The sequence below is a fragment of the Onychostoma macrolepis genome, chromosome 24 (assembly GCF_012432095.1).
Source record: "Onychostoma macrolepis isolate SWU-2019 chromosome 24, ASM1243209v1, whole genome shotgun sequence".
Taxonomy (NCBI): domain Eukaryota; kingdom Metazoa; phylum Chordata; class Actinopteri; order Cypriniformes; family Cyprinidae; genus Onychostoma; species Onychostoma macrolepis.
In genome coordinates, this window is record NC_081178.1 from 17,302,961 (window position 1) to 17,329,951 (window position 26,991).

General features: G+C 35.2%; 1 protein-coding gene across 5 annotated transcripts in view; it reads right to left on the reverse strand.

Annotated features, from left to right (window-relative positions):
• Positions 1–26,991, reverse strand: part of asap1b (ArfGAP with SH3 domain, ankyrin repeat and PH domain 1b) — a 75,255-nt gene that overhangs the window by 34,233 nt on the left and 14,031 nt on the right. For all 5 annotated transcript variants that reach the window (XM_058766010.1, XM_058766011.1, XM_058766006.1 and 2 more), the window contains one exon: positions 591–663. In XM_058766010.1, coding sequence (XP_058621993.1) covers positions 591–663 — 73 coding nt within the window. The remainder of the gene's footprint in view (positions 1–590; positions 664–26,991) is intronic.

The window sequence follows — 26,991 nt, forward strand, 5'->3', positions numbered from 1 at the left end:
TTTCTTATGATCAATGTTAAAAATAGTTTAATATTTTTGTGGAAACAATGGTCCATTTTTACTGGATTCTTTGAAGAATAAAAAGTTCAAAGTAACAGCATTTATAAAAAAACAACAACAACAAAATAAACACTAACACCGTAAAAGAATAAACAAATGTACATTTTAGCCAATTAACAGAAAAAAATGTTTCCCCCTTAAAGAAATTACAACATACAGTTTGATATGTATCTGTACAATAAAAATGGATCCTGCTTTGTTTCATTTCAATAGAAAGACATATGGGGAAAAAAAACATACACCTGAGGGCAGAATGTATCTATACAATGTGAAAGAGATTAGGTAGGTGGGTGTTTGTGGGGGTGGATGAAACTAGCTGGTGTGGTGTCAGCCAGAAACATGTTCATGCTAAATGTAATCTAGCCATTTATTTTACCAATATTACAAGCAATTTCATCTGCAATCACTAAAAATACTTCACACCACCATATAATAGACATTGCCTATTAAATATTAGTGATTATTAATTCAATAAGTTATTTAAAGCCTCAACAAAACCACCATTTGTGTGTGCATGGTTGTGAACATACCTTGACCGGAATTATAAATGGCTTTGACTGACTTCTTGACCTTCTGCAATGAAGTTCTGTCCTGATCCAAAGCCTGTGGACAACCAGATCAGAGTTGGGAATCATTGAAGATGTACAATTGCGATATGTGGCATAGTAGGAACATGTGATACTAAAAACTCTATTGGTAAATAAATAAATAAAGCCACTTATAAACCACAAACAAACTCTGTCTGTGCTGTACAATGCACAGAATTAGGCTATACTGACTCCATACCAATACTTTTAACAATTTAATTAAGGGACGGAATAAATCAAGTAAACAAAAGTATTGATTTTGTTAAAAAATAGTTTGAAACACAAAACATTCTCTACACGTGTGTGAAACTTCAATTTCATGCACATTTCAAAATGCCATGTCAGCACAGACACAAGGTGCATCAAACTGCAGAGCAACAGTTTGGTGAGATCCTGTTGAGCAAGTTGTCAAACACATTTACAGCCAGCTACACATCCTGTTTAATAGCAATGATATTTAAAAGTAGTCCTTTGAGCTGCAGTAATACATGAACACATGGTCTAACATGAGGCCAATACATCGGTCAAGCATTTTCATTAGGGCATTTGGGTATACAGCATGTTTTCACTGCTTTCTCCTTTATTTTCTCCTCAACAGACAATGAACTCAAATCAAACCAGAAAATTATGCAAAATCACTAACTAATCAGGAGAAAAGTTGTGTTGCACTAATTAGGTCATGAGGCATTAAAAGTTCCTAATCTGAATTTTGGTTTTATGCAACCTAATCAGCATGGTATTGATACAGGAATATATGCTTTAGTGTTTCCCACAGCCTTACACTCTATTTGTAGGAATCGATTCCAAAATTGAGAATTGGGAATTGAGACTAGATTCCAAAGGTTGGAATCGATCCCATCAAGGGGAATCGACTCCTCATTCAGAGCCTTTTTCAGTTCAACAAAGCTTGGGTGCCTCTCAAACAGAAGGTCGCATCCTATGAAGGCTGAACACATTTAAATTCACAAAAAAAAAAAAAAAACTGAAAGAAAATGATTTGGTACTGAGCTCATCTGAGTTTCACGATTCAGAGGCTGTTTTACAGTGGAACTGGCTTATGTCGTCCACAAATTTGAGCGCTGCACGACAGAACAGATCATGATGTGATCGAAGGTCTTGATCTTATTTCCATCTTAAATAAAATTATATTTTTAAAACATTTCTATCAGCCAATGATAATTTGGAAAGAAAGCGTCATGACTTGCAAGTTTAGATCAGTGGCCAAGAGTGCATGATTGACAGATAAACCACGAGCTCTTATATCAGTGTTGTTGTTAATGTTCTGAGTTATTTTATTTCAGTGTACAGTTTGTTAATTTTGTGCAAAGCATACAGTTAAAGTAAACTTCATCCAGCTGAACTGTGCATATTTATTTTAGACACTTAAAGGGGTGGTTGACTTGTTTATGGGGTGCAGTCAAAAATGTGTTCATGCTTCGTTTTTTTTTTTAAACGCATTATTTTTCATATAATTTACCTTTATTCTACACCGCTCTGTCCCTTCTCTGATAAACGCCCCGATTATTTCCTGGTTTTATGAAGCCCCTCCCTCAGAAATATGTGATAGGCTCAGATTGGTTAGCTAGCCCAGTGTGTTGTGATTGGCTAAACCGCCTCTAGTGCATGTCTAAACATCCCGCTCCTCAGCTCAGCAGCATGTGCTCCAGTTGTATTGTAAACAATGGCGTCGTCTATATTGCTTATCAATTTGAGCCCGATTGAGACCCTGAGATTTTTAGTGAAGAGGATCGTGCAGAACCTGTGAAAGCACGGCTCTTAATGGTATGTTTTTTTGTTTGTTGTTGGTTCATACTTTTAGATCCGCTGTTATTTGTAAGTGCTACTGCTTCTGTTAGCTTTTAATATAGGCCACGGTTTTATCCTGATTAAAGATTTAATACAGCACAGCAACCACACGCCATGTATAACGCTTCTCATTGCTATGTGAAAATGTGTATAATTGGAACAGTTTGTTGAAGCTGATCTGACAATCTTAATGAGAGAGAGAGATTCAGAGCATGTGCAGAGCAGGGAGATGCGGGGGAATAGTATTAAGAACCGCTGCTTTAGAACATATGATTTTGAAACTTGTGAATCCATTAGAATTGTTAGAAGACAGAATCGCAATTCATATATGAATAGATTTTTACGTGCACCCCTAGTTTTCTCATCCTCTTCTCTAAAGCAGCACAACATGGCCTTGCCCCCTTCGTTACATGTTCCCGGGGGCGAGGTTTATCTGGGTTCGTGACGTAACGGACCCAGGAAGTAACTCGTTGTAGTCCCTACGAGCCATTTTCGCAGGCATTAAACCGCCATAACTTTAAAAGATATCTCCGTTTGCATTGAACTTTCAGCGCCGCAACTTTGCAGATATTGTTTATGCTCAAACAGCAATATTACACACTAACTAACGTTAAAAAAGTTAAAATCGCAATCAACCACCCCTTTATACATGTCCCTGCTGAGCTGTGGGCTATGACTAATTTCATGGGCAATGCAGACAAAATTCCAATTTAAAATCAATCAGAGCTATAGAAATGTATCATCTTTTTTACAAATAAAGCTTCATATTATGAGAAGGCTACTTTATCAGGCATTGTGGCGGTCAGTTTTGATATTGTGGCGGTCCGCCACAAATAAGTCAATGTATGGAAAGTTGCATATGAATTTATATTCTCTCAGTTAAAGGGTTACTCCACCCTTTAGCGCCATTTTGGTGAATCCCCGCTGGATGCAAAGTGTGTACGCTCTTCTGTGTCAGCCACATACCGGATACGCTTTCTACGTGTATTTACGCTTTTGATTTGAACGCAAACAGCGTATCCTGTATGCGCTATGCTGAACCAGAGGAGACAAATTGTTGAATAAATTCTTTTTTTTTTTTTTTTTTTTGCATACAAAAAGTATTCTCGTAGCTTTATAACGTTACGTAACTGCCATAACTGCCACTGATGGCAGATGGACTATTCTGACGACGTCTTTCATACTTTTCTGGGCTAAGACAGTGAAAATTGTTTGGGAGTCAATGGGACAGTCACAAGTCTCCCGGTTTTCATCCAAAATATCTTAAATTGTGTTCCGAAGAACAACAAAGCTTTTACGAATTTGGAACGACATGAGGGTAAGTGATTAATGACAAAATTTTCATTTTAGGGTGGAGTAACCCTTTAATGCTGCAACCAGGGGCGCGGGAAGTGGGGGTGCTGAGGGTGCTGCAGCACCCCCTGTTTTTTTCTGTGGGCAACGGTTTAATTGTTGGGAATAGAAAAAAAAAAAAAAAATCGTCATGTTGTTGGCAGAGGCTATTTATACTAACTCCACCCACAAACGTATGATTGGGATAGTCAAATTTGCAAAAGACGGTCGTCAATTGTCAGATTCAGTGGCGCAGATGGTAAAGCGTGTGTTACGCTTATTTTGACTCGACCGACCGGAGTTCGAATCTACCTTTTGGCTAACTTTTTTTCTCCCTTTTCAAATTTCAAATCACATCAGAAAAGCATTTATTTTTAAATAAAAATGAAGGAAATAATCAAAAAGTTGAACATAAAGTATCGGGTAGGGTTAGGGTAGGTGTAGGGAGAGCTTTTGTCCCAATAAGGTGGCATCCATTTAATAATTAGAAATAAAATTTTAAAATTACACTCAATAAGTTATTGCATACTATTTTGTAATGTATTACAATGCAGAGGTGCAGATGATTGCCACTATTTGTAATAAGTAATGTTTTTCTCTAATAATGTTTTTCGCCACAATTAATCATACCCTTTTATTCAATATTTGCAATAAGTAATTAACAGGATCCTGCTATTTTAACATAGAATAAATAGGATCTAAAGCTATTTCCACTGTGTAAATAGCATATCACTAAAGAATACTGCTATTTTCACTTAGTATAGCCTCTATCGCAAATTTACTCTATCTTTAAATATACAAACGTTGTCTGTTTTCAGCCTTTTTCACTGAAATACAGTATTTACATTAGTATTTCATAAAATCTACATGCATTTTTTTCTGAAGTGTAACAGGACACATGACCTTACTGCAATACATGCTTAGATGTTATTAGGGTTGCAGAATTCCAGGAATTTTCAAGACTGGAAACTTTCCATGGGAATTAATGGGAATATATAGGTATTAACGGGAATATATGGGAATTATCGGAAATATTTGGGAATTAATTTTCCGATATTTTTGGCTGTATAATTCAAAACATTTGTATATTAAATAAATTGTATTAAAATATGCAATGACTGAAAGCAATTTGTTGTAGACTCAATACCAGATGACAGATTCAGCTCATTTAGATTCAAGAATATTCTGGTTCGATCATAAGGAAGACAGTAATTAATTAAAAAAACTAAATTTTTACCCATCCCTAATACAAGTCACATCAAAGCATAATGATAATGTAGTTTGATTGAGTGAGGACACATAATTAACTCAACAACAGCTTTATTAAATCTAACATTTATTCAATTATGATCCTGAATGGAAATCGGGCAATTAAATTGGTGACAGATGTTTGTTTATTGAGCGTAAAGTACAGTATTCCCATCTCACAATGGCTGCAATTAAAACAATGTTGATGTCATGCCACTGTAATAGCAGAGACACAAGACACACAACGCGCGACTGCACAAGGCCTGTTTAGATCTTCACTTCTCAATTAAATCTGACAGCTCTCCACACTGAGGTGAAACATGGCCTGCTAGTTTTTTTGTTTTCCAGTGGTGCAGAAAAGATTCCCTAGCAACACAGTAGTAGATGACAGGAAGAGATGCTTTGGTGTGTGTGCACTTTTGTGAATCAGTTTATGGTTAACTTTCAAATTAATTCATCTACACCAACGTAAAACATTTGAAAATGCACTTCAAAATTCCAGAGAATAGGTAATTCTCAATTATGAAGAGTAGGATTTTGGAAGATGAGATTTTATCTTCTCAATTCTAGATATCAATTAGGCATCACACACCATTATAAAAGTAAAACAAGAAAAATGGATATTCATTTTTAAATTGGCTAAAGAGCATATTTAGCAGAGAGATTTAATAGTTTTTTTAAAGTGATGGCAAAGGAAATCTATATGTAAAAATAGGGCTGCTCGATTAATCGAAATGAAATCGCAATCTTCTGTGATTCTGTGATCAGTAGTAAATCTCCATCCGAAGGTCAGAGGGCGCTCTCGCGTGGAAACTCCAAATACACCCCGTAGAAGAAATCCAGGAAATACTGATTGATTCAACGTGACTAATAAACACAAGACTACGACAATATATGATTTATCTGAGTTCTTATTATAATTCTTATTATAATTTTCATTATAATAAAGTATATAATAATGCAATGCTAATCGACATTTATAACTGCTTAGAATACTATGAAATATGTTGTGTGCCTTATTCTGTGTAAGAAGCCACATCATCTCACAGAAGGATTTATTTCAAACACTCGACTGATGTTATGAAGTGAGTTTGGAGTAAAAACATTTTATTAAATATAGTATTTTCACGTGCTTTCAGATGGAGCAGCATTTGTTATTACACAGAGCCGTAGTTCACTGAGAAGCTACGCAAACATCTGTCATTATCGCAGAACGATTTCTTAGATTTCATAATCGCGCGATTAAATCAGTCTGCAATTATGAACGCTATATTGCTTGTCAGTGAACTATGGCTCTGTGTATTAAATGCTGCTCCATCTAAAAGCATGTGATGGAGATTTACTACTGATTACAGAACCGGCTTTACTGACAAGATGCGCTTGACAATCGCATTATTAATCGAGCAGCCCTATGTAAAAATTTTTGAAATAAGCATAAACAATTAAATATGTAGTATCGACCAACACCGATTTAACCAAATTAAAGATACAGATTGCTAAATTCAATATAAAGCATCCTGTTCCTCAATAAAGTCATAACAGTTTGATTAATGTTTAATATAATATTTATGCACTATGCAAATATTTAGCGATATTTCAACAACTGAAATTTTTGACAAAACTATTTTTGGTTTCAGTCAAAATAGTTTGGGAGGGCCATTTAGATTGTGTCAGGGTCTATTTTGTGCACACTGTGGATAAACTACAAGAGGTAAACATGTCACCTGCATGGATACCAGTGCTGGATTTACAACATCAATCTATCATTTTTAATTAATATTGATATGGATTTATTAAATCTCAGGATCAGTCTTTAAGTCCATACTGTTTTATGTTCATGCTTTAACTACACAAAACATTATTTCTGTCATGACAACTCTCTGAGGGATTGGCATGGTAATGTACATGACAATGTTAATGCGTTTGTTCTTGGCAGAATAAATCTGCTGCGCTGCTGCTGCTTCTGCGGCAGAACAAATAGAAAACTTTCTACTGCCAATACATCCACTGCTGTAAGCATGTAATACAGGGTTGCTGCAGGATTTTTAAGCTCAAATTTAAGACTTTTAAAGACCTTTAAGACCTGCACAAATAAAATTAATGCCATATGAGCAGGGTAGGGCAATGTCTATGGTAAACTGTAAAATGAATGTAAAAAGCATGATTTACATTTCAGATAGAAGTTTTCACTTCACATTTCAGCCTTTAAACCATTTTTTAAGAAAATGGATGAGTCAAAATTAATTATTATATTAATTTAAACAATTATCAATAAATTATTATATTAATTAAATAACATACAAACACATTTTACTGTTTAGATTTTTATAATGAATTATCTCCTTACCGATCCACCAGTTCACATTTACAGCTCTGCGTGTTTGCAGGGTAAAAACATGGGTCACGTTTTGCATTGGTCTGAACAAAAACAACCCAATGTTCCTGCAATACTGGAGGCTGCAGTTCTAGAACTGCATAGGACCTTATTTTTTGGGACAGCACCATCTATTCAAACAGAGGAGACCTGATTCAAACAAACAAACAAACAATGGAAAACAAACAGCACATCAGACGTGAAGTGCTGCAGCTAATTAACTAAAGTCTTGCACAGACACAAGTCTTCTTTCCAAGAAAACGGAATTTTAAACCAGAATATATTGAATATATTGAAATAAATTAGGTTAAATATTTCAAGACGGTTACCAACGGGTATGATTAGGGTTAGGAGTTGGTTAGGACAATAATTAAGTGTATACAATTAAATAATTACATAATTCCTTAAAAATAATAATATACAGAATTGAATAGCAAGTGGTATAAAATAGTATGAGCCACTAATATTTAGTCAACAAACAAACAAAACTATAGGGTCCTAGAAATCCAGTTCTGAAACTACAGCCTCCAGTATTGCAGAAATACCCTACTCACAACAACAGCCTTATTGGACATGCACATTCATTCTCTGCCAGCAGGAGGCACTTTCAAACTGTTTCCGTGGTAACGGCAGAACACAAGTCAGTGCAGCACTGGACACTTGCAGCGCTCATATTTATTTATAGCCTTTTGAAGTTTAATGGTCACATTAAGCTGTATGGCGATTCTGGTCTGTACCCAAATTTAAGACCTCTTTAAATCATAATTAAGACTTTCTTGTACAATTTAAGACTTTTTATTAAGGACCCGTGGGAACCCTGTAATAAATACTGCTGCTGCACACTTAATTTCTAGCGATTATCGTCGATTTGATTGCACATATACTATTTAAACTAAACTGAGCTAGACAATGAAATCTCTGAATTCAATAATGAAATGCCTTTAACTGAAAATTGAGTGTTTAATCATGTAAATTACTGACACTCTATGCTCCAATTTGATGCTGTTAAGTGCCTTGACACAATCTGTATTGTTAAAAGCGCTATATAAATAAAGGTGACTTGACTTGACTTGCACATATGACATATATGAAATAACCCATATATAGCATACATGAATCACCCCGCAGCAGATCTCAACAGGTGGAGCTGGGGAAGGTGGAGGGTTTCTGAAGTGCGCTGCACCTGCTACTACTGCACTAGCTGTGTATTTGAATGTAAAGCAGCGAGCTTATTGGCTGCTGATACAAAAAGAACCAGTTGCTGTACCATGTGATGATGTCATTACTGTAATTGTAAAAAAAATGCCATTCAATGATCAATTACTAACCAATATCCACTAAACTGTTATGCTAAATTTTCATTTGTATAATATATGATGTATAATGTATTATGTAATATATAGTCCTGCTAACTTAAGATAATAAAAATTCTTAAGTGATATTTCAATGTATGGTTTTTCACAGACAATGATAAAACAAGGCCAAAACAAAGGCAGATGACATTTCTTGACCGCTGAATGTTTAGTTAACCGCAGATTTTAGGCTGTTGGAGGTCAAAGTCAAAGTTCACTGGTGAAGGCTGCCACATGTTTCCTGCTAACACTCTTATCCCCTCAACACAGAGCAGGCATTTCCTTCCCAAGCCAGAAATAAGTGCAAAAACCAACCCAAGCCTGACAACATACTGTTACACACAATACATAAAACCAAAACCTATATTGGACATTTTAGTTTTTATTTATTTAGACATATTCTTAATATTGCCCAATTAATGGTTATTAGCCTTAACAAAATATTTTGAGCTTTTTAAAATATTTTGTAAATGATTAAACAATTTTTATAGTATTACATAGTTGTTTTTGCCTTTTACTGTAGCCTATATATTTGTGAATTTTTATACTGGTTAGATAGCTTTTGTTTTTCCCCAAATACTGTTACAATTTAACAATGCATTAACATTTTAACAATAACAGGGCCCTATAATATGCATTTTACTTTTTTTACAAATTCTACTGTCTTAATTTTTTTATAAATCCATAACAATTTGTTACCATGGAGACAATAGTCCATATAGCAATATGTCTGATTGTACAGCACTACTACTTTTAATTTTTTTCATCCAAATTCTGTGACATTCCACATTATACAGTAAATTCCATTTTTATGACTGGATTCCACAAGTCCATCCATGTTTTCTGCATCTCTGAAATCATAGGGTCCTACCCTGGAAGTCCACCAAGTTTGCTTCAAAGCCTGCCTCACTCCAACCGTAGCAAATGTCCCAATACATATTTCACATCTCTTCCGACAATGGAAGCAAACCTCCCCCTGACAGAAAAATGTGAGAATGTGACAAAGAAAGAAAACAATGTATTTAGCTTCTAAGGTCTCTGACACAGTGAATTATCACTTATTTTTCCACTACTTCGGGAAACTATTAGCCATTTCAAAAGAACATAAGAAAACTCTTTAAAGCCCCAGCCAAATCCTCGGAGCTGTGTGTATTATGGGCGTAGACAGCATAGTTTGGATTTTATGAAGAATCACTTGCGTTCCAGCCTGATACTTTCAGGCCTGATGCAGCTGTAAGCATGCGCAAAAGAGAAACGGAGGAGGAAGAAACAAAAGAACAGTTTTAAATGCAGCAGGCATGACTCGCAACATCCTCTTTGTGCCCCAGACACACAACTCTAGAATCGTTCATGCATAATGGAAATATTTCATATTTCACTAAAGCCACTTTTTGTCTAATGCAACACACGAAATGAGCATTAATTCTCAGGCATCGTTCCTTAAATAGTTCATCTCTTTTTCCATCCAGTGCATTTACATTTACAAGACCAGACTCTTTCATCTGTGACGCACAGTGGAGTAGCGGCAGTGACAGACACAGAGGTCCATCAAAGCTGTTAGTATAGCATGGCTATACTGACCAATCATCATCCAGGACCAGAACTTCCATTTTATAATAGTAATTCTGGATGCATTAGGGCAAAATAAGACAAGAGATAGAACCTGTAACCAAGAAGATGGGCATGCTGATACTACAAGATCACTAACCACATATCCTCTCCACAGAAAGCCCCTCAAAACTCTTTCACATGCAGCTTTTCTTTTCACAAGATGTGTGGATTATTTGTGGATTACTGTGATGCTTTTATCAGCTAAATTCAATGCAAAATTTGTCCAAATCTGTTCCAATTAACAAACAAACTCATCTAGATTTTGGATGGCTTGAGGGTGAGTACATTTTTAGCAAATTTTTGGGTGAACTACTCCTTTAAAGGGACAGATATATATATATATATATATATAGATATATATGTATGAATAAATGAAACAAATAAATGAATAAATATTAATAATAAAAAATACATGCATACAAACATGGTGACGAAGATTAATGTATATATATATATATATATATATATATATATATATATATATATATATATATGTATATATATATATATATATATATATATATATATATATATATATATATATATATATATATATATATATATATATATATATATATATATATATATATATATAATTCACTATAAATTACTGCATTACAAGTAGTAATGTTAAGCACTAGTCTCATTAAGAAGCTGGAGCTTCAGAATAAGGAAATTATAATGAGATTTCTCAATCCTTAGTGGGCAGCCTGTGGTTTCAGCTACATTTTTAAACCACTAAAATGAAGAGTGCAAAATATAACCTTACTACTCTTATAGCCAGTGTGACCTACATTTCCTTGAAATGTACACGCACACACATACACAAACAAATTAACAAAATAGGAGATAACCACCGAAAAATAAATGGATTATCTAGCATATTTGTGATATAAAATATCATTACTCAGATTTATAATGAAAAACATTTAGATTGGCTTCATTAGCTTCTGTGCTTAGAAAGCTAGAACAGCAAGCATGCCGAGTCTCTTGGGGCCAAATGAGTGATCCTCTAAGGGAGCTTGCTAAACTAGGCTGTGCTGTGCTCGCTTTAAAGAGGAAGTTGGCGCTTCTGGATTCTGTGGTAAAGCCTCAAGACAAGCGACAACAGTCACCACTAGCGCCTCCACCCAGATGCTAAATCCAGCATGAGGCTGACACAGACGTGCCTCGGGCTGAACAGCATCCTCCTCCTACTACTCCTTCATACTGAGAGCCACGCTGACGCTAGCGGACACTGTTTACGCCCCAAGCATTACCAAGCCTGAAGATGATTTAACTGCATCGTCCAACCAAACATAACGCTAACAAGCTATCTAGCAACACTAGATGGGCAAAGAGGGAAAAACAATACTGTTAAATAATTTATTGACTTTTTTGTTTTTTTTAATTTCTTGGTTTTTAATTTTAATCAATGTTGCAGTTTTCATACAATATTGAGCAGCATGAGGCACACTCATTTAAAAATAATTAATTATTCGATTAAAAAATTATTTGAAAAATAAATAAATAAATAAATATATATAAAATTAATAAAATTAGCAACATGTAGAATAGATAAGAGTATGGAATGGCAAAGTCCCTGCTGGAAAATCCTGGTCATGTGGTCACACGAGTTAGCTGGGATCCCTTTAGGCCAGGTGATTATGGGTTGTTGACGTGACATGGCATTTTCACTGTCCCACAAGATAAAAATTAATATAATTAATATTGTCGTTATTTAAAATGCAGTAAATTATTAAACATTTCTTTGTCCTACATGGACCTGTTGTTATAAAAGCTGCAGTGTTATTCCATTTTTAACATTTTTGAGCCAAATCTCAAGATTGTCCTATGGTGTGACTGTCCCAAGCATGGTTCAGTAAATTACAACTTTTATAAATTAAAAAGAAAAGCATAAAAATGTTAATAAATACCTATACAAGTATCTATTTTAGTAAATGGCAATCATTTTTTCCATCCCTATATTTATGAACGTGTAGGAACTTGATACATTTTGTCTCTGAAAACCATGTCCTCTGGTGTGACACCATATCCTGATTCCAGAGAAAACTTTAATTAGTTGAAGGATCCCATTCATGGTCGTGTTACTGAAGCCTCCTGTCAAGCCCATGACATGTGCACATGGTCAATTTTTCTCTCAAAATTGTTCAAATATTTCACTTTTTAGGAACCACTACAAAAGTCTTACGTTTTGTTGTCCTTTGGTGTGACACCCCTAAATTATATTTTTTTAATTAAAAATTGTGTTAAACTACATAATCATGGAAAATTATGCAAATGTGTCTAACCGCTAATGACAGGTTAGCTTGGAATAGCAAGGTCATTAATTGACAGAAAAAGGCTGAAACATCCTTTGGTGTGACAGATAATGTCCTGTACTGTCACACCACAGGACAAAGATGTCATGCCAGAGGACAAGGTCTCTTTAAACTAATATTAAGATTTGTTTGACTCCTTGTTATTCTTTTTTTTTTTTTTTTTAGTGTTCTTATATGCTATAATTACATTAATTAAAGTATTTTCTGATGTTTTTACAGAAAACTTACTACTGTTATAAAGTGTCATGAAAATAAGTATAAAATGTGATACTTTGTTTTTGAGAAATTAGTGGAAGAGAGAGGACATGAAATATAGACAGACAATTAACAGGGATCCACCAGAAGGGAGGAGATCCTAAGAGAGTGATGCAGAAAGTAAATAGAATCAAAATGATGCCTTAAAAAGAGTAGCCATATAGTTTAAAAAAATGCTTTCACATCTTTGTGAATATAGTTTGAATATCAATCATATTTAGCTGTGCTGCACAAGCAGCGTGGGGCTAGAAGAGTTTGTTTAAATTAAACTTTCTTTCTCCTTTGACATGTTCAGAATTAAATAGAAATCCTTTAACTATCATTTCTGTCCTTTGGTGGGACGTAATGTCCTATGGTGTGACACGTAAAAGTATCCTAAAACAAACAGTTGAGTATTGCAATAGGGGACACACTAATATCACTCAACTTAAAATTGTAAAATTTTCAGCAGTTTTGAACAAATGACAGCAAAGTTTGTCTTGTTGTCAAAGTTTGTCTTGAAATTGTCCAACAAGTCATGGGGAAAAAATTATGTTAATTATAATTTCATATTAAATAAAGTAACACTATATGAATATAAGTGTCTAACAATCAAGATAAAGCTCTCTCATGCTATTTGTATATTATTAAGAGGGTTTTTTTTTGTCACACCATAGGACAAATTTATGGTACAGTTTAGTAAAAATGTAAAAAAGAAAAAAAAATGTAATAATAATAATAATAATAATAAAAACAACAACAACGACGAAAGAATTGAAGTTAGTAACCCTTCATATTTTCTCAAAGATCAGACTTCACACTACATAAATGTATGCATTTCTTCTTCAAAAATGGTCTTTTACAAAAAAAAGCATTTTTTATTGCCTATTTGTCAACTACTCTTATACAGATTTCTTAAATTCACTTTGCTTCAATGTGATCAAAATTCACAGGCTCACAATTTGTTTTGTATCTGATTTTATCTGGTTCCAGTTTACTATCAAATAGCCTACATAATAGCAAAGAGAAGACCAAACTGAAATTGTTGTTGTTGTTGTTGTTATTAAGGTATTACAGTTTGGATCATTCAGTTTAAATAATAAATGAATAAAATCAATCAATCAATTAATCAGAGAGACAGTCTCCAATTTCAAAAATGTTGGTGCTTTAAACATGATAAGTTGTTTATTTCCTACTTACATTTTTGGGCTAATTGAAAGCTAGTTTGACAGCTTGATCATTTCAAGAAAACCCATTATTTTATACCTTGCTGTGAAACACCATGTATAGTTCAAAAGCAGTAATTTGCTCAGTGATAAAAAAGTAAAACAAAACTGGCAACAGGAACAGCTGATGAAAACTTAGGAATGTTCTTATTGCGCTCAGCAGGTGTCAAAATTAAATGTCAGTTTTGATTTTTCTGGTGTCGTCGTCAGCAGTGTTTACATGTTCCTCTTTAGAAGTGGAGATGAAGACTATGATGTTTAAGCCTTTGACTTCAGTCTTCAGTCACATATCAGCTCTCCATAAGCCTCTCAAAAAAAGAGCACATCCAAAGCCGCAGAGATAAACCTCAAAGCACTCCAAATGCACTTACTCAAATCAGCATATCTGACTGTTTCTCAATCCTTTCAGTAAACAACTAGATTTTTACTACTTTTCTGATGATTCTTGCACTTGTAAAACTCATTTTTCAACACTACCAAACCAAAGCAACAACTCAAGCGAGTCTGCATGGAAATAATCAAATGAAAAATGTTTGCTTATGTCTATTAGGCAATGGCTTCAATTCTTCCAGCCGTGAGTTGCATCTGGTTGGAGCAGTCTGGGATCGATCACAGACAACGCTCAGGCTGAACCTCAAATCCCAACCTTGTGACCTTCTTTCCTTGCTAAGAATGCCTGAATCCTGATTATGTTCCTCATGGACAGACTCCCCATCTGCAGATCTGTCTGGCTCATGGGGTGGCAGTGATAATCAGACACACACAGACAAGCACACAGCTGTTTGGCTAACACCACTGCAGGATGTATGTCACACAAATATTTAAACGCCGACCCCTTCTGATATCTCAGCCTTGGCAACAGCAGTGTGGCATTTACTTCCTGATTTCTCTCTATCCACGATCCTCACACTCTATCCTGGCTGTCCATCACAAACACTCTTCTCTCACACACACACACACACAAAAGTAAATAATGACAAAATGTTCATTTTTGGGAGAACAATTATTTTAAGTTCAAATGAGCATGTGATGCAATGCATTTGTAAACATGTCAAATCCCGAATAAGCATTATATGCATTAAGTAGATAGAGATAAACATGTCTGACTTTGTCTGTCTGTCTCTTTAATGCACTGGCGAGGCATCTGAAGCTTACATGATTCTCATAGCTTTAACCTCTAGCATGACATCTGGCATTTCCGCAGATGATAGCTTTATGGGATCGTGGATCTAATTTGAGTGCTGACAGAATGACAGAAAATGGGTACTGTGGATGAGGAGACCTTTAGGAGGACCAATCTGTGGAGTAGCTATTTCTGAGCAGGCTGTTGAATCACCATCTGACGTGTATTTGCGCTGATGTCTTATCACCAGCAGGACTCAAGGTAGCCACTGAATCATCTCCATTCAACACGACTGACAAACATCAGTTCAGCGAGGCCTAGAGGAAATACACCATGTTTCTCTTGATAACCAGTCTTTTTGTTTTTTCTAACACGATAAACTCAAAAGTATGAACTCAAAGCTACAGTCCGTAACTTTCTTTGGTTAAAAATGATCCAAAATAAATTTGAGCAAGTGCATAACCAGCCAATGTTCAAAACTATATCCTTACTTTAGCCCGATTTTACTTTAGCAGATCGTTTATAGCCTTTTCTCACAGCAGCTGGAATAATTAAGCGTATCATTTTGATGGCGGATTGTAATCCAAAAAGGTTTATGTGTTTATGTAATACAACAAGTGACTGAAATTAGATTATATTCCAGTTTTAAATGTGCATCTGATTACATATAGCCTACGTGGGATTACACAAATTTTGTATTTTAAAGAGAGCCAGTTCTAAGGAAGAATAATTTGCTTTTGGGGTTAAAAGAATTGCTTTATATGAAATTCGAATGGTATGATAATTAGAGATTTGACTGTACAGAAATTGAAATCTACATGTAACGCTAATACACACTACATACACGTAGTCACACAATGCTTATGATGTTAACATTAACAATTTGAGAACAAAGTATAACAGTTATACTAATTTACACAGTTTGATGTGATATGAGCTAACCGATCATTAGATTTAATCACCATTTATTGTAATGCTTTTTTCCTCAGTTGGTCAGAACAAAAGTGTCAGACTTGTTACTTACTCATTCAGATGACAATATCCAGTAAAAAGTCTTATTTGGGTCATACTTCTAAGACGTAGGCTAGAATCTGTGATTCCGAAGTACAGTATCCACACCGGTGCGGTGACTGACAGCCACACATACTCCTCAAAACATTAGATTCATCCGAGCTGGAGCCATAACCCACATTAAGAAGATAATTCCGCAAATAACTGCAATTGCAGATTTCAAACAGAGATGGCGACAGAGAGGCAAAACTTATGGACTGCAGCTTTAAACTACCTTTGGACAAACATTAAACATATCATTTCAAAGTATGGGTCAGGATTGTCAACCACTAAAATCTAAAATAGTTATCCAACAACTAAATTAGCTAGGTTTACACTCACCAGACATTTTATTAGATACACAGTTTTAGTACCAGGTTGGACCTCCTGCCTTAATTCCACATGGCATAAATTCAACAAGGTAACAAAACAACACAATTGTTGACTGCACATCCATGATGCAAGTCTCCCATTCCACCATATCCCAAATGTGCTCTATTGGATTGAGGTCTGATGACTGTGAAGGACATTAGAGTATAGTGAACTCAATGCCATGTTCAAGAAACTTGTTTGAGCTTTATAACATAGCATGCTATCCTGTTGGAGTAGCCATCACAAGATGGGTACAATGTGGTCATAAAGGGATGGACAAGGTCAGCAAATATACTCAGGCTGTAGTGTTTAAACAATCCTCATTTGGTAATAAGGGACCCAAAATGTGATAAGAAAATATCCACTACACCATTACACCACCACCAGCCTGAAGAACACAAGGTCATGCTATCTGCTTCAAGGTTTGACATGTTGTGTATTTAGAGATGCTCTTCTACATACCTCAGTTGTAACGAGTGGTTATTTGAGTTAGTTTCCTTTCAATCAGCTTGAACCAGTCTGGCTATTCTTCTCTGACCTCTGGCATGAACATAGCATTTTCGCCCACAAAATTGCTGCTTACTGGATATTTTCTCTTTTTCTGATATCATCTCATTCTCTGTAAACGAGATGGCTGTGCGTGAAAATAGCAGTAGTTTAGCAGCTTCTGAAATAGTGCTAGTGTGGCAACAAAAACCATGCCATGTTCAAAGTCACTTAAAGGGGTCATATAATACGATTTCACCTTTTTAACTTTTGTTAGTGTGTAATGTAGCTGTGTGAGCATAAACAACATCTACAAAGTTACGAAGCTCAAATTCCAATGCAAAAGGAGAAATCGTCTTTTACAGAATTAGCATAGCATCGCCTACAACGAACGGCTGGTAAGGGACTACAACAAAATAATTCCAGGTTAGTGACATCATAAACCCAAATAAACCCTGCCCCCGGGAACATGCAACGAAAGGCGCGAGGCCATGCTGCGCTGCTTTAGAGAAGAGAAAGAAAACTAGGGGTGCACGTAAAAATCTATTCAAATACTGTATGAATCGCGATTCCGTCTTCTAACGATTCGAAAGGATTCACAAGTTTCAAAATCAATGTTCTAAAACAGTGGTTCTTAATCATGTTCCTCGCATCGCCACGCTCTGCTCTGCATCTCTCTCTCTCTCATTCAGATCAGCTCAGCTCGAACTGTTCCATTCATACATTTATTTTCACATAGCTATGACAAGCGTTAAACATGGACGTGCATGCGGTTGCTGTACTGTATTAAAGCTTTAATCATGATAAAACCGTATATTAAAAGCTTAATAGAAGCAGTAGCATAATAACAGTGTAACTACAAGTATGAGAAAACAACAAACAAAAAACATAGGCCTACCATTAAAAGCTATGCTTGCACAGGTTCTGCGCGATCCTCTTCACTAATATCCTCTGCGTCTCAATCGGGCTCAAACTGATAAGCAATATAGACGACGCCATTGTTTACAATACAACCGGAGCACATGCCGCTGAGGTGAGGGGCAGGCCGTTTAGACATGCACTAGAGGCAGTTTAGCCAATCACAACAGACTGGGCCAGCTAACCAATCAGAGCCGATCATGTATTTCTAAGGGAGGGCCTTCACAGAACCAAGAAATCAACAAGCTGTTTTTATGCTAGCTGAAAAGCAGTGTTCAATACAGGTAAAATATGTGAAAAATAATACGATTTTTTTAAAATGAAGCATGAACATGTTGCTGTGCACCCCATAAACACAATCAAGCCTTCGAAAAAATCCATTAGACCAATCCTTTAAAATCACCTTTCTGCCCCATTCTGATGCTCGGTTTGACCATGTATACATGCCTAAATGCTGCCAAATGATTTGCTGATTAGATATTAGCATTAATGAGCAAGTGAACTGGTATACCTAATAAAGTGTCCAGCAAACTTTTTTGTTGTTGTTGTTGTTGCTGTTTTGGTTATTTATTCGTTTTTGCAGTGGTACCACAAAGGGAATTAATTTACATAAATTTACAGTAACAACCATACAAAATTAAATTTTAAAAAGACCCTTTACGTTTTAGACAACCAAAAAACTAGTGAAGAAAAGAAATTACAATAAAACTGAATAAAATCCTATAGAATAAAACCCTTTAAGGATTAGACAACCAACAGACCAGTCAATTTTCAAAATTTGCAGTCTAATCACAACGTCATATTCATTTAGACCATATTTAGTGTGACACCACCACTTGTGGTGACCTTTGATTTTATCTATGTTGAGGGTTTCTTTTGAGCAACTACTGATGATAAATGCCAAAATTCGGAGGCTTTTTTCGGTCCTGTTTTTGCTGGGTGTTCACATCATTAGGGAATAGAAATTCCTGTAACAATGGCAAAATTAAGACAGGAAATTAGAAAGGTCCATATCATCAGCACTCTCGTGGCATGTGGGAATGACTGAGAATGCATGCTCTAAAATAAAGCACTTTAATGAATGCAGTACACTCAAGCCATCAATAATTCAGCCCTTCACATCTGTCCCTGTGGTCAGAACTGCAGTCATGTTAGGTAAAAGGCTGAAAATAGCACGCTACCATCTCATCGCCAAAACGAGCATGTGCCTTAAAAACAAATCCTGATATACACACTGAAGTGGAGGAAAAGAGGGAGAAAATGATAGGGAAGAAATGGCTGTTCTTTAAATAATTCAGTTCATTGACAGTGCGTCAGGCACATGTAAACCGTATCCACTTTATTCTAGCCAAGCTGAAAAATAATGAGCACTTACAAGACACTAAAATAGCAGTGCATTAAACATTCAGTCTGGAGATTCGCCAGGAAACCGAAGCAATCAAACATTAAACAACATTAAGGAGACTTGCAAATTTTGAATAGATGAAAAATGTAGGTCTTTGTCAGTTTAATATTCCAGACCATCAAATTAGCTCTAGCGTGTAGAGTACACTAACAACATTTAATCAAAGACGCATTTGAAGTAAGAAATCTCATGGAGATCAATTTAACAATATATTCAAAACATTAAAGTCACTTTGTAACCAGTTTCCATCTAATAAACTGATTGGCTGGCTTTATGCAACTTGCAAGTAAGGCCACAGGTTTTGTTTTTATCAGTCCACCTAGAAATAGTAAAGAAGGTACTACTTAAGGTATGACATGGCAAACTTCAGAAATATCAATAAACCTAGATCTAAAAGTAGCCCTAAACAGCTGAAGTAGAAATAAAAACGTTTCTGTATGTATAGGCGTTCAGGTTTGATGTTTACTTTTTCATATCAGATGAATGAGAGAAGGCATGTCCTAATACGTTTACATAATCAAATGAGTTGATAAGATAACAACTGTCATAATATAACCATGTCTGCTTTTACATGCTTTCTAGGTTACTCTGCATGAGAACTTCCTCACATTTAGCTCTCTAAATACTCCACAATACATGTCCACTTCCCATCAGAAACAAAAATCTAAGAAACACTTTATTTCCTAGTATTCTGGGTTCATTCATTCTGCCTCCCATTTGCCAAATTCGTTTTCACTTAAGTCTAAGATTAAGACTAAGATTTTCTGATTGAAATTGGATATGTTTCAGTATAGTTTGCACCAAATAAATTGTGCATAATAAGACCAGGATGTTAATTAATAAAGTAAATACACTACCATTTAAAAGTTTAGGATCAGAACGAGTTTTAAAAGAATACTTTTTTTCAGTAACAATTAGAGATGTAACAGTATGAAAATTTCATATAACGATTACAGTGACCTAAATTATCGTGGTTATCAGTGTTATCACGGTATTGTTAAAATGTGCTGCAAATGTTCAAAAATTACTGATATAAATCATTTCACCCAGTTTTATATTTAAAATCAACAAACAATAAATAAAATGTCCATGCAAATTCAGTCTGTTTTTTGGCCAGACAGAAACTGCACACAGGCTGAATGTCAATGTAAGTCGCTGTAAATCCACTCTGTGACAGCAGGTGGCGCTTATGGAACAGCTGAAATACAGCGGTTTCCCGTAACCTCCGTGGTCAAAGCAGCATTAAGATTAAAACTTTATTAGGTATTACATGGAGTGAAGAAGAAAACAAAATGCTATTGAATCTTTTCTGAAGACAGTCAGAACCTTCAGAGGTACGATCATATAATTAATTCATTCATATATCCATTTGTATAATTCCCTTAGCACTCTTTAAAAACCTCCCAGCTTTCCGTCATGTTTTCAAACAAAACTAAACTAGTGTGCACCTGAGACTGTTACTGAAAACTTCACTTTATGCTGGACGGTATTTACTTATCCTCAGTTGTTCAAATCACGGTAATCGAATATGGTTTTAATGATAATTAAAATATGAAACGGTAATACTAACTGTGGGGAACTTTATCATGATTTATCGTCAAACTTGATTAATCGTTCCATCCCTAGTAACAAAGCATTAAACTGATAAAATGCAACATTAAAAGACATTTATATGTTACAAATCGGCATATTAAAATGTTTTATGAAAGATCATGTGACACTAAGGACTAATAATGGCTGCTGGAAATCCAGCTTTGCCATCATAGAAATAAATTACATTTTAACATTTACAATAGAAAACTGGCATTTTAAATTGTAATTTTAATTCAGAATATTACTTGTTTTACAGTACTTTTTAACCAAATAAATGCAGCCTTCGTTCTTTCAAAAATAACAAACACCAAACTTTTGAATAGTAGTGCAGTCCAATTTAATAAAATAAACAAACTTTGAATTAAAAAGTATGAAACAAAAATTTCAAGCTTAACATGACTTGCATCCATGATGAAAAGTAAAGCACAGAATGTGGTTTCCTATTAGGAACAATGGGCGTCACTGTGTTTTAATCCAGGGAATGGGCTTCTTTCTTTCATCATTCACACACACATGATAGAGGCTGTTGGCTTTCATGACAATGCGGCTCCGGCGTGGCTGGAGGATTCAGTCTCGTTCTGGAATGCTATGACGAGCATGTGGTGTGGGATGACACAGACACGAGGGAGTTGTTGAGTTGCGCGGTTGCCTGGGCGATAGAGAAGACCATCTGCGAGGCGGCTGACACGGACATACTGCGTCACTCCCAAACCATGGGCACACACACACTTGAGCTCTGAACATTAGGGAAGTCTGATGTTAGCAAGATCCTTCTGACAGTATTATTAGTGCAGAATGGTGTCATGCTATCAAACAAGATAAACATTACAACAAGCAAAAATTTGAAGTTTATTCTTAGAGGTGGTTCTTACTAAACATGCTCTTTTAAAGGAACAGTTAACAATTTAGATGAACAACACTTTTATCGTTTAATTTAATGGTACATAGACAATTTTTCATCCACTTTTGTCATTGTTTCTTTTACCACAACCAGCTGTAATTTAGTTTTTCAATGAAATTTTTCATCCCACTTTCTGACAACAGATGGTTTTGTTACTAATTATCTCTTTTACGATTGGCTAACTTCTTTGCATATGAAATGAGTAGCTTGAGTCGTTTTATATGGGCATTACCTTCATTTGAATTCAGCTAGCAAACATAATCCAGAATACCAAAATTTAATGCAAGGGAACAGAATTAAAATTAAAGGTGCACTAAGTGATTTTTGCCAAACAATGTTGATATTTGAAAGCAACAAAACAAACACGCCCATAGTCCAACAGGACCTCGCCCCTATTTTGATATCTCCGCCCCACACGTACATAGACAACCCTGGCAACGATGATCGCGGAAACAAGCGAAGATGACACACAAGCATATTCAAACAAAAGCCAACACAGATAAGTTGTGTGAAACAAAGCAAAATCAAAAACACCTATCAAAAAGAAACAATGCAACCTCAGCGTCCGATTCGAGCCCTTCCCGCTCCACCGCTGGAAAGCTGCTCCAATATTTTCATAAATTGCTTAATACACCTTTATTTGAAATACAAAGAAATTCATATTCATTCATAGCATTGTTTGAAAGGTTTTCACAGAAAGACGGACAGAATGAAAGACAGAAGGACAAGCAACAACAGATAGAAAGAATGACAGGACGACAGATAGATAAACAGACCGATAAAATGACAATTTTTTAAAAAGGTTTCACAGATGATAGAATACAGACAGCAGCTGGACTAGGGAGGGATATTTCCTCAGAATTTAACAAAAGCTTCACTGTTCTAAGCTTTTTTGAGAAGAATCTGAAATATTCAAAAGCCCCATTTTGTGCCCATATTTCAATAATATTGATACCTCCTGCTTTATTACACACAGGCAGTGATCTTCAAGTCAAACCACAACACTGATGAAAAGGATTGAAGGATTCAGTGGAAAACCAACACATTTACATAGTAGACTCAACGGCAAGGTAGCAGGCCAAAACAGACAATGTGCAAAAAGCTGGCAAAAATAATAAAACAAAAATCCTCTATGACGTGTAGACAAAATTCATAAAGGCTTTCGGATTAAGATACATATTTCCTGCTGTCTCTAAGCCATAATGAATCAGCTGTCCTCTGTAGTAATAGCAAAGAATTTTCAATGTACAGGTACCATTGTACAGATGTTTTAGCTTATGAAAGGTGAAAATAACAAGCACCGCAATTATTGCTCATACTTTGGTGTTTAAAGTGTTCGTTGAATTCACTGTATATCTTTTGTGATACAGACTAATGTTGTCATGATACCAGAAATCAATACCAATTCCAAGACAATTTCATGGTTATCTGTACCAATTTCAGTAACGTCTATGCTACAATGCTCAACGCTGCTAAAACACAGTGTAAATAGGAATCTTACAGAGTGCTCTAACAAATACACACTGGGGCGTTTGGATGCAGCCACCTGTCAGTAGGTACCAAAACGACCATTTATTTGGTACTAATGGTCCTGCAGAAAGGCTGATATCATTACGCTTTAAAAAGTAATCGACCTGGTAAAGAAGTACTGGTACATTTGGCAACACTACTACAGAAATAAATGACATCTCAAAAACTGTATTTTGAGAAGCTGCTCTTTTAACATGGGCCAGTAAGCACCCATTTTGAAACCAAACCAGTTGTACTGTGCTGGCAAGTCCAAGTTCAGCACAGGACATCACCACTCATATTTTTTTCTAAAAACGTAAAATCTAGTTGCTGTAGCTTCGAATGCCAAAATAAATAGATGAAATCATTTGTTAGAGGTCAAATAAAAGTAATAAAGTTTAAACAAATACACCATGCACATTAAATAAGCAACCCACATCAGTTGCTCTCAGCTTAGGGTGTGTAAAATCCCCCTCTCTCCATCACACACATACCAGCAAACACACAGGGGTCTGTTTCTCTCCAGCATGTAGTATTGGCAGGGGCTGCGGACAGACCAGAACACAGCTGTGAAGTCTGGACTGCCGCCACGGAGCACTCATCACTGTCGTACCGCCTGCCACCCCGACGGACCTCCAGACCTGTGCATCTGTAGGGGGTGTGTGAGGAATCCACAGGTTTTTCATGGCGCACTGACCTCCTGCCGATGCTTTCGGAAGGCCACTGTTCACATGAACATTTGTAGCTCTCACATACTGTGATTTCTGCGATGTGAAAAACATACGAAATTGCGGACTTGCAGTGTTTTTAATGAAAAGTAGGGCTGTACACGTAATAAAATCATCACATGATATATAAAAGCAGTAACTCAGAGGTCTTCTACCCTTCAAATCAAATGTTCAGTTTAACTTGAAGACATTGTGGCAGAAATATATTACTATTGAACAGTAGAATATACTTTTCAAAGGAATAATAATACTCAATATTTTAATAGTAAAGGTTTAACAGCAAACCTCTGTTGTGACACAAACAATGTTTGTCAATAATAAAAGGAATTGTTACATTTTCGTTTGATTACATTTTAAAAGACGAATTAAATTGTTATGCCTTCATTTGATTATCAGTTTTTTGTTTGTTTTCAAATAAGTATTATAACAATAAACAAATTTCTACAGAATTTCAGAAAAAAATTCTGGCCCTATTATTCATGTTTCATGATTTCAATTAATTAGACATGCTTTTTGATTAGTACAATTTAATTTAACCTTTAAAATGAAATCCAGAAAAATTAAAACTCCCTATACATTGCAGCTTTATTTTCATCCTCATGAATTTCCCTTCATAACATTCATGTTCTGGCCTAGATGACGCACATTAAGCATTCCACAGCTTTTACAAGATTGTGGGATGAGCGCGTGCCTTTAGAGCCAACATTTCAATGACCCGTTGAATTCTGTGGTTTTCTAATGTGGGCTCAGAGGTCAAACTACTGATTCACTGATGGGGGATTTCATTCAGGCTGATTTACTCATAGCCTGTCAAGGCACAGCCATGATTTGAGCACGAGGCATAGGTCAAAGGGCATGAAAGCATGCAGTTAAGCCAAAATGAATGAATGTATTCAATCTGATTAAACCAAAGGTCAAGAAAATGACTGTCCACATAAAAGGCCTGAGTTTTTATTTTCATGTGCATTTTCATATGAGAACTTAAAATATATGCAATAACATACAGCACAAATATATAAACTATCATTGTTATTTTTTTACTTGGACTAGGACAAAATGGTTGACTAGTTTATTTTATATTTAAGGGTGCTGTAAATAAATACTAATTCCAATTTGATGCATCATTGTTGACAAAAAGTATGAATTTCTTAAAAAAAAAAAAAAACTTACTGACCTTAAAATTATGAACAGACCAGAATACCTTCATGATATGTAAAAGAGTTCTAACAGTACAAACAGACTAAATGAACTGTAATTATTATCGCAGGACTTCAGCACTCAGTGGGATTTCCCTCATGTGTTTTAGATGAACACATTCAGATCAGAACTTAAGAAAACAAAACAAAACAAAACAACAAATACAAATCACAGAGGGACACTGAATAATTTCTGCTGATCTGACAGCATCTTAACTATTATTACATAAACACAAAGCAGCAGAGGTGAACGCTGAAATATTAAAGCATTAAAATCATAAAACCATTATTTAAGACAACTATTACATTTAGTCATTTTGCAGACGCTTTTATCCAAAGCGACTTACAATTTGGGGAACACGTGAAGCGATTCATCTTGAAGAGGCAATCCGCCTCAAGTATTTTTTTTTACTATACCATTTAATAAGAATTAAAGTGACCGCATTACTGTCCAGTGCCCCATAATGAACATTAAAAGCTGGATATGACACTGGAAGCATGTAGTGCAATATGTACTGCAGTAAAGAGAGGAACTCAGAGGAAGGGGAAGCACACTCAGAGTGGGTGTGCCAATTAATCAGACTCGTGACATCATGTACTGCCAAGAAAGGATGCAGGTTTGCTGCTGGATTATTTTAAGCATGCCCCATCTCGACATCTTGTGTAGTCCCTCTTTTGTTGGGAAAGCTACAATAATTGCAGGCCAACAGACTGACCGGAGATACTATTATAAATAGGTACACTGTAAAAAGTGATAAGTTCACTTAACTTAAAAAAATTGAGGAAACCCGTTGCCTTAAAAGTTTAAAGTAAATTATAATTAAAAAAATAAGTTAAGTGAATTGTCAAATTCACAACTTTTTTTTTTTTTAATTATAATTTACTTAATTTTAAGACAACGGGTTTCCTCAATTTTTTTTAAGTTAAGTCAACTTATCACTTTTTACAGTGTAGAGATTCTAGTCCTATGAAAGCAAATGTGATTCAATGAAATACAGAGGTTTAATAAGCCATGAAATCTTGACATGGAACATTTAATGATAAGAATATAAAAGCTTGGAGAAAGAAACTCAGATTGTTTGTTGACAAAAACAAACTATTTAAAAATGTTTTTGTTCATTGAAATAAACTATTTCAACTAAATATAAATAATAGATGGAAAAAAAACTTTGCTGAAAAAAAATGACTTGGCAACTAACTGAAATAGATGTAAATTGAAGCACTAAAATTACTAAATCTAATCTAAACAGATATAAATTAAGACTAAATTAAAGTATTTAAAGACAACAAAAATAAATAATGAAATAAAATTACAAAAGCAAAATTACTAAAACTTAAAAATTAAACTTAAACTAAAATACAAAATGGGGTCCAAACTGCGTTGATGACTTCCACATTGACATTCAATGTATGGACAGAAACAACTAAAATATTCTTCAAAATATCTTCTTTTGTGTTCCACAGATTAAAGAAAGTCATACAGGTTTGGAATTACTGGGTGAACTACTCCTTTAAACTATTGCAACTTATCTCCCAATATGACTTTACAAGATTTTCAG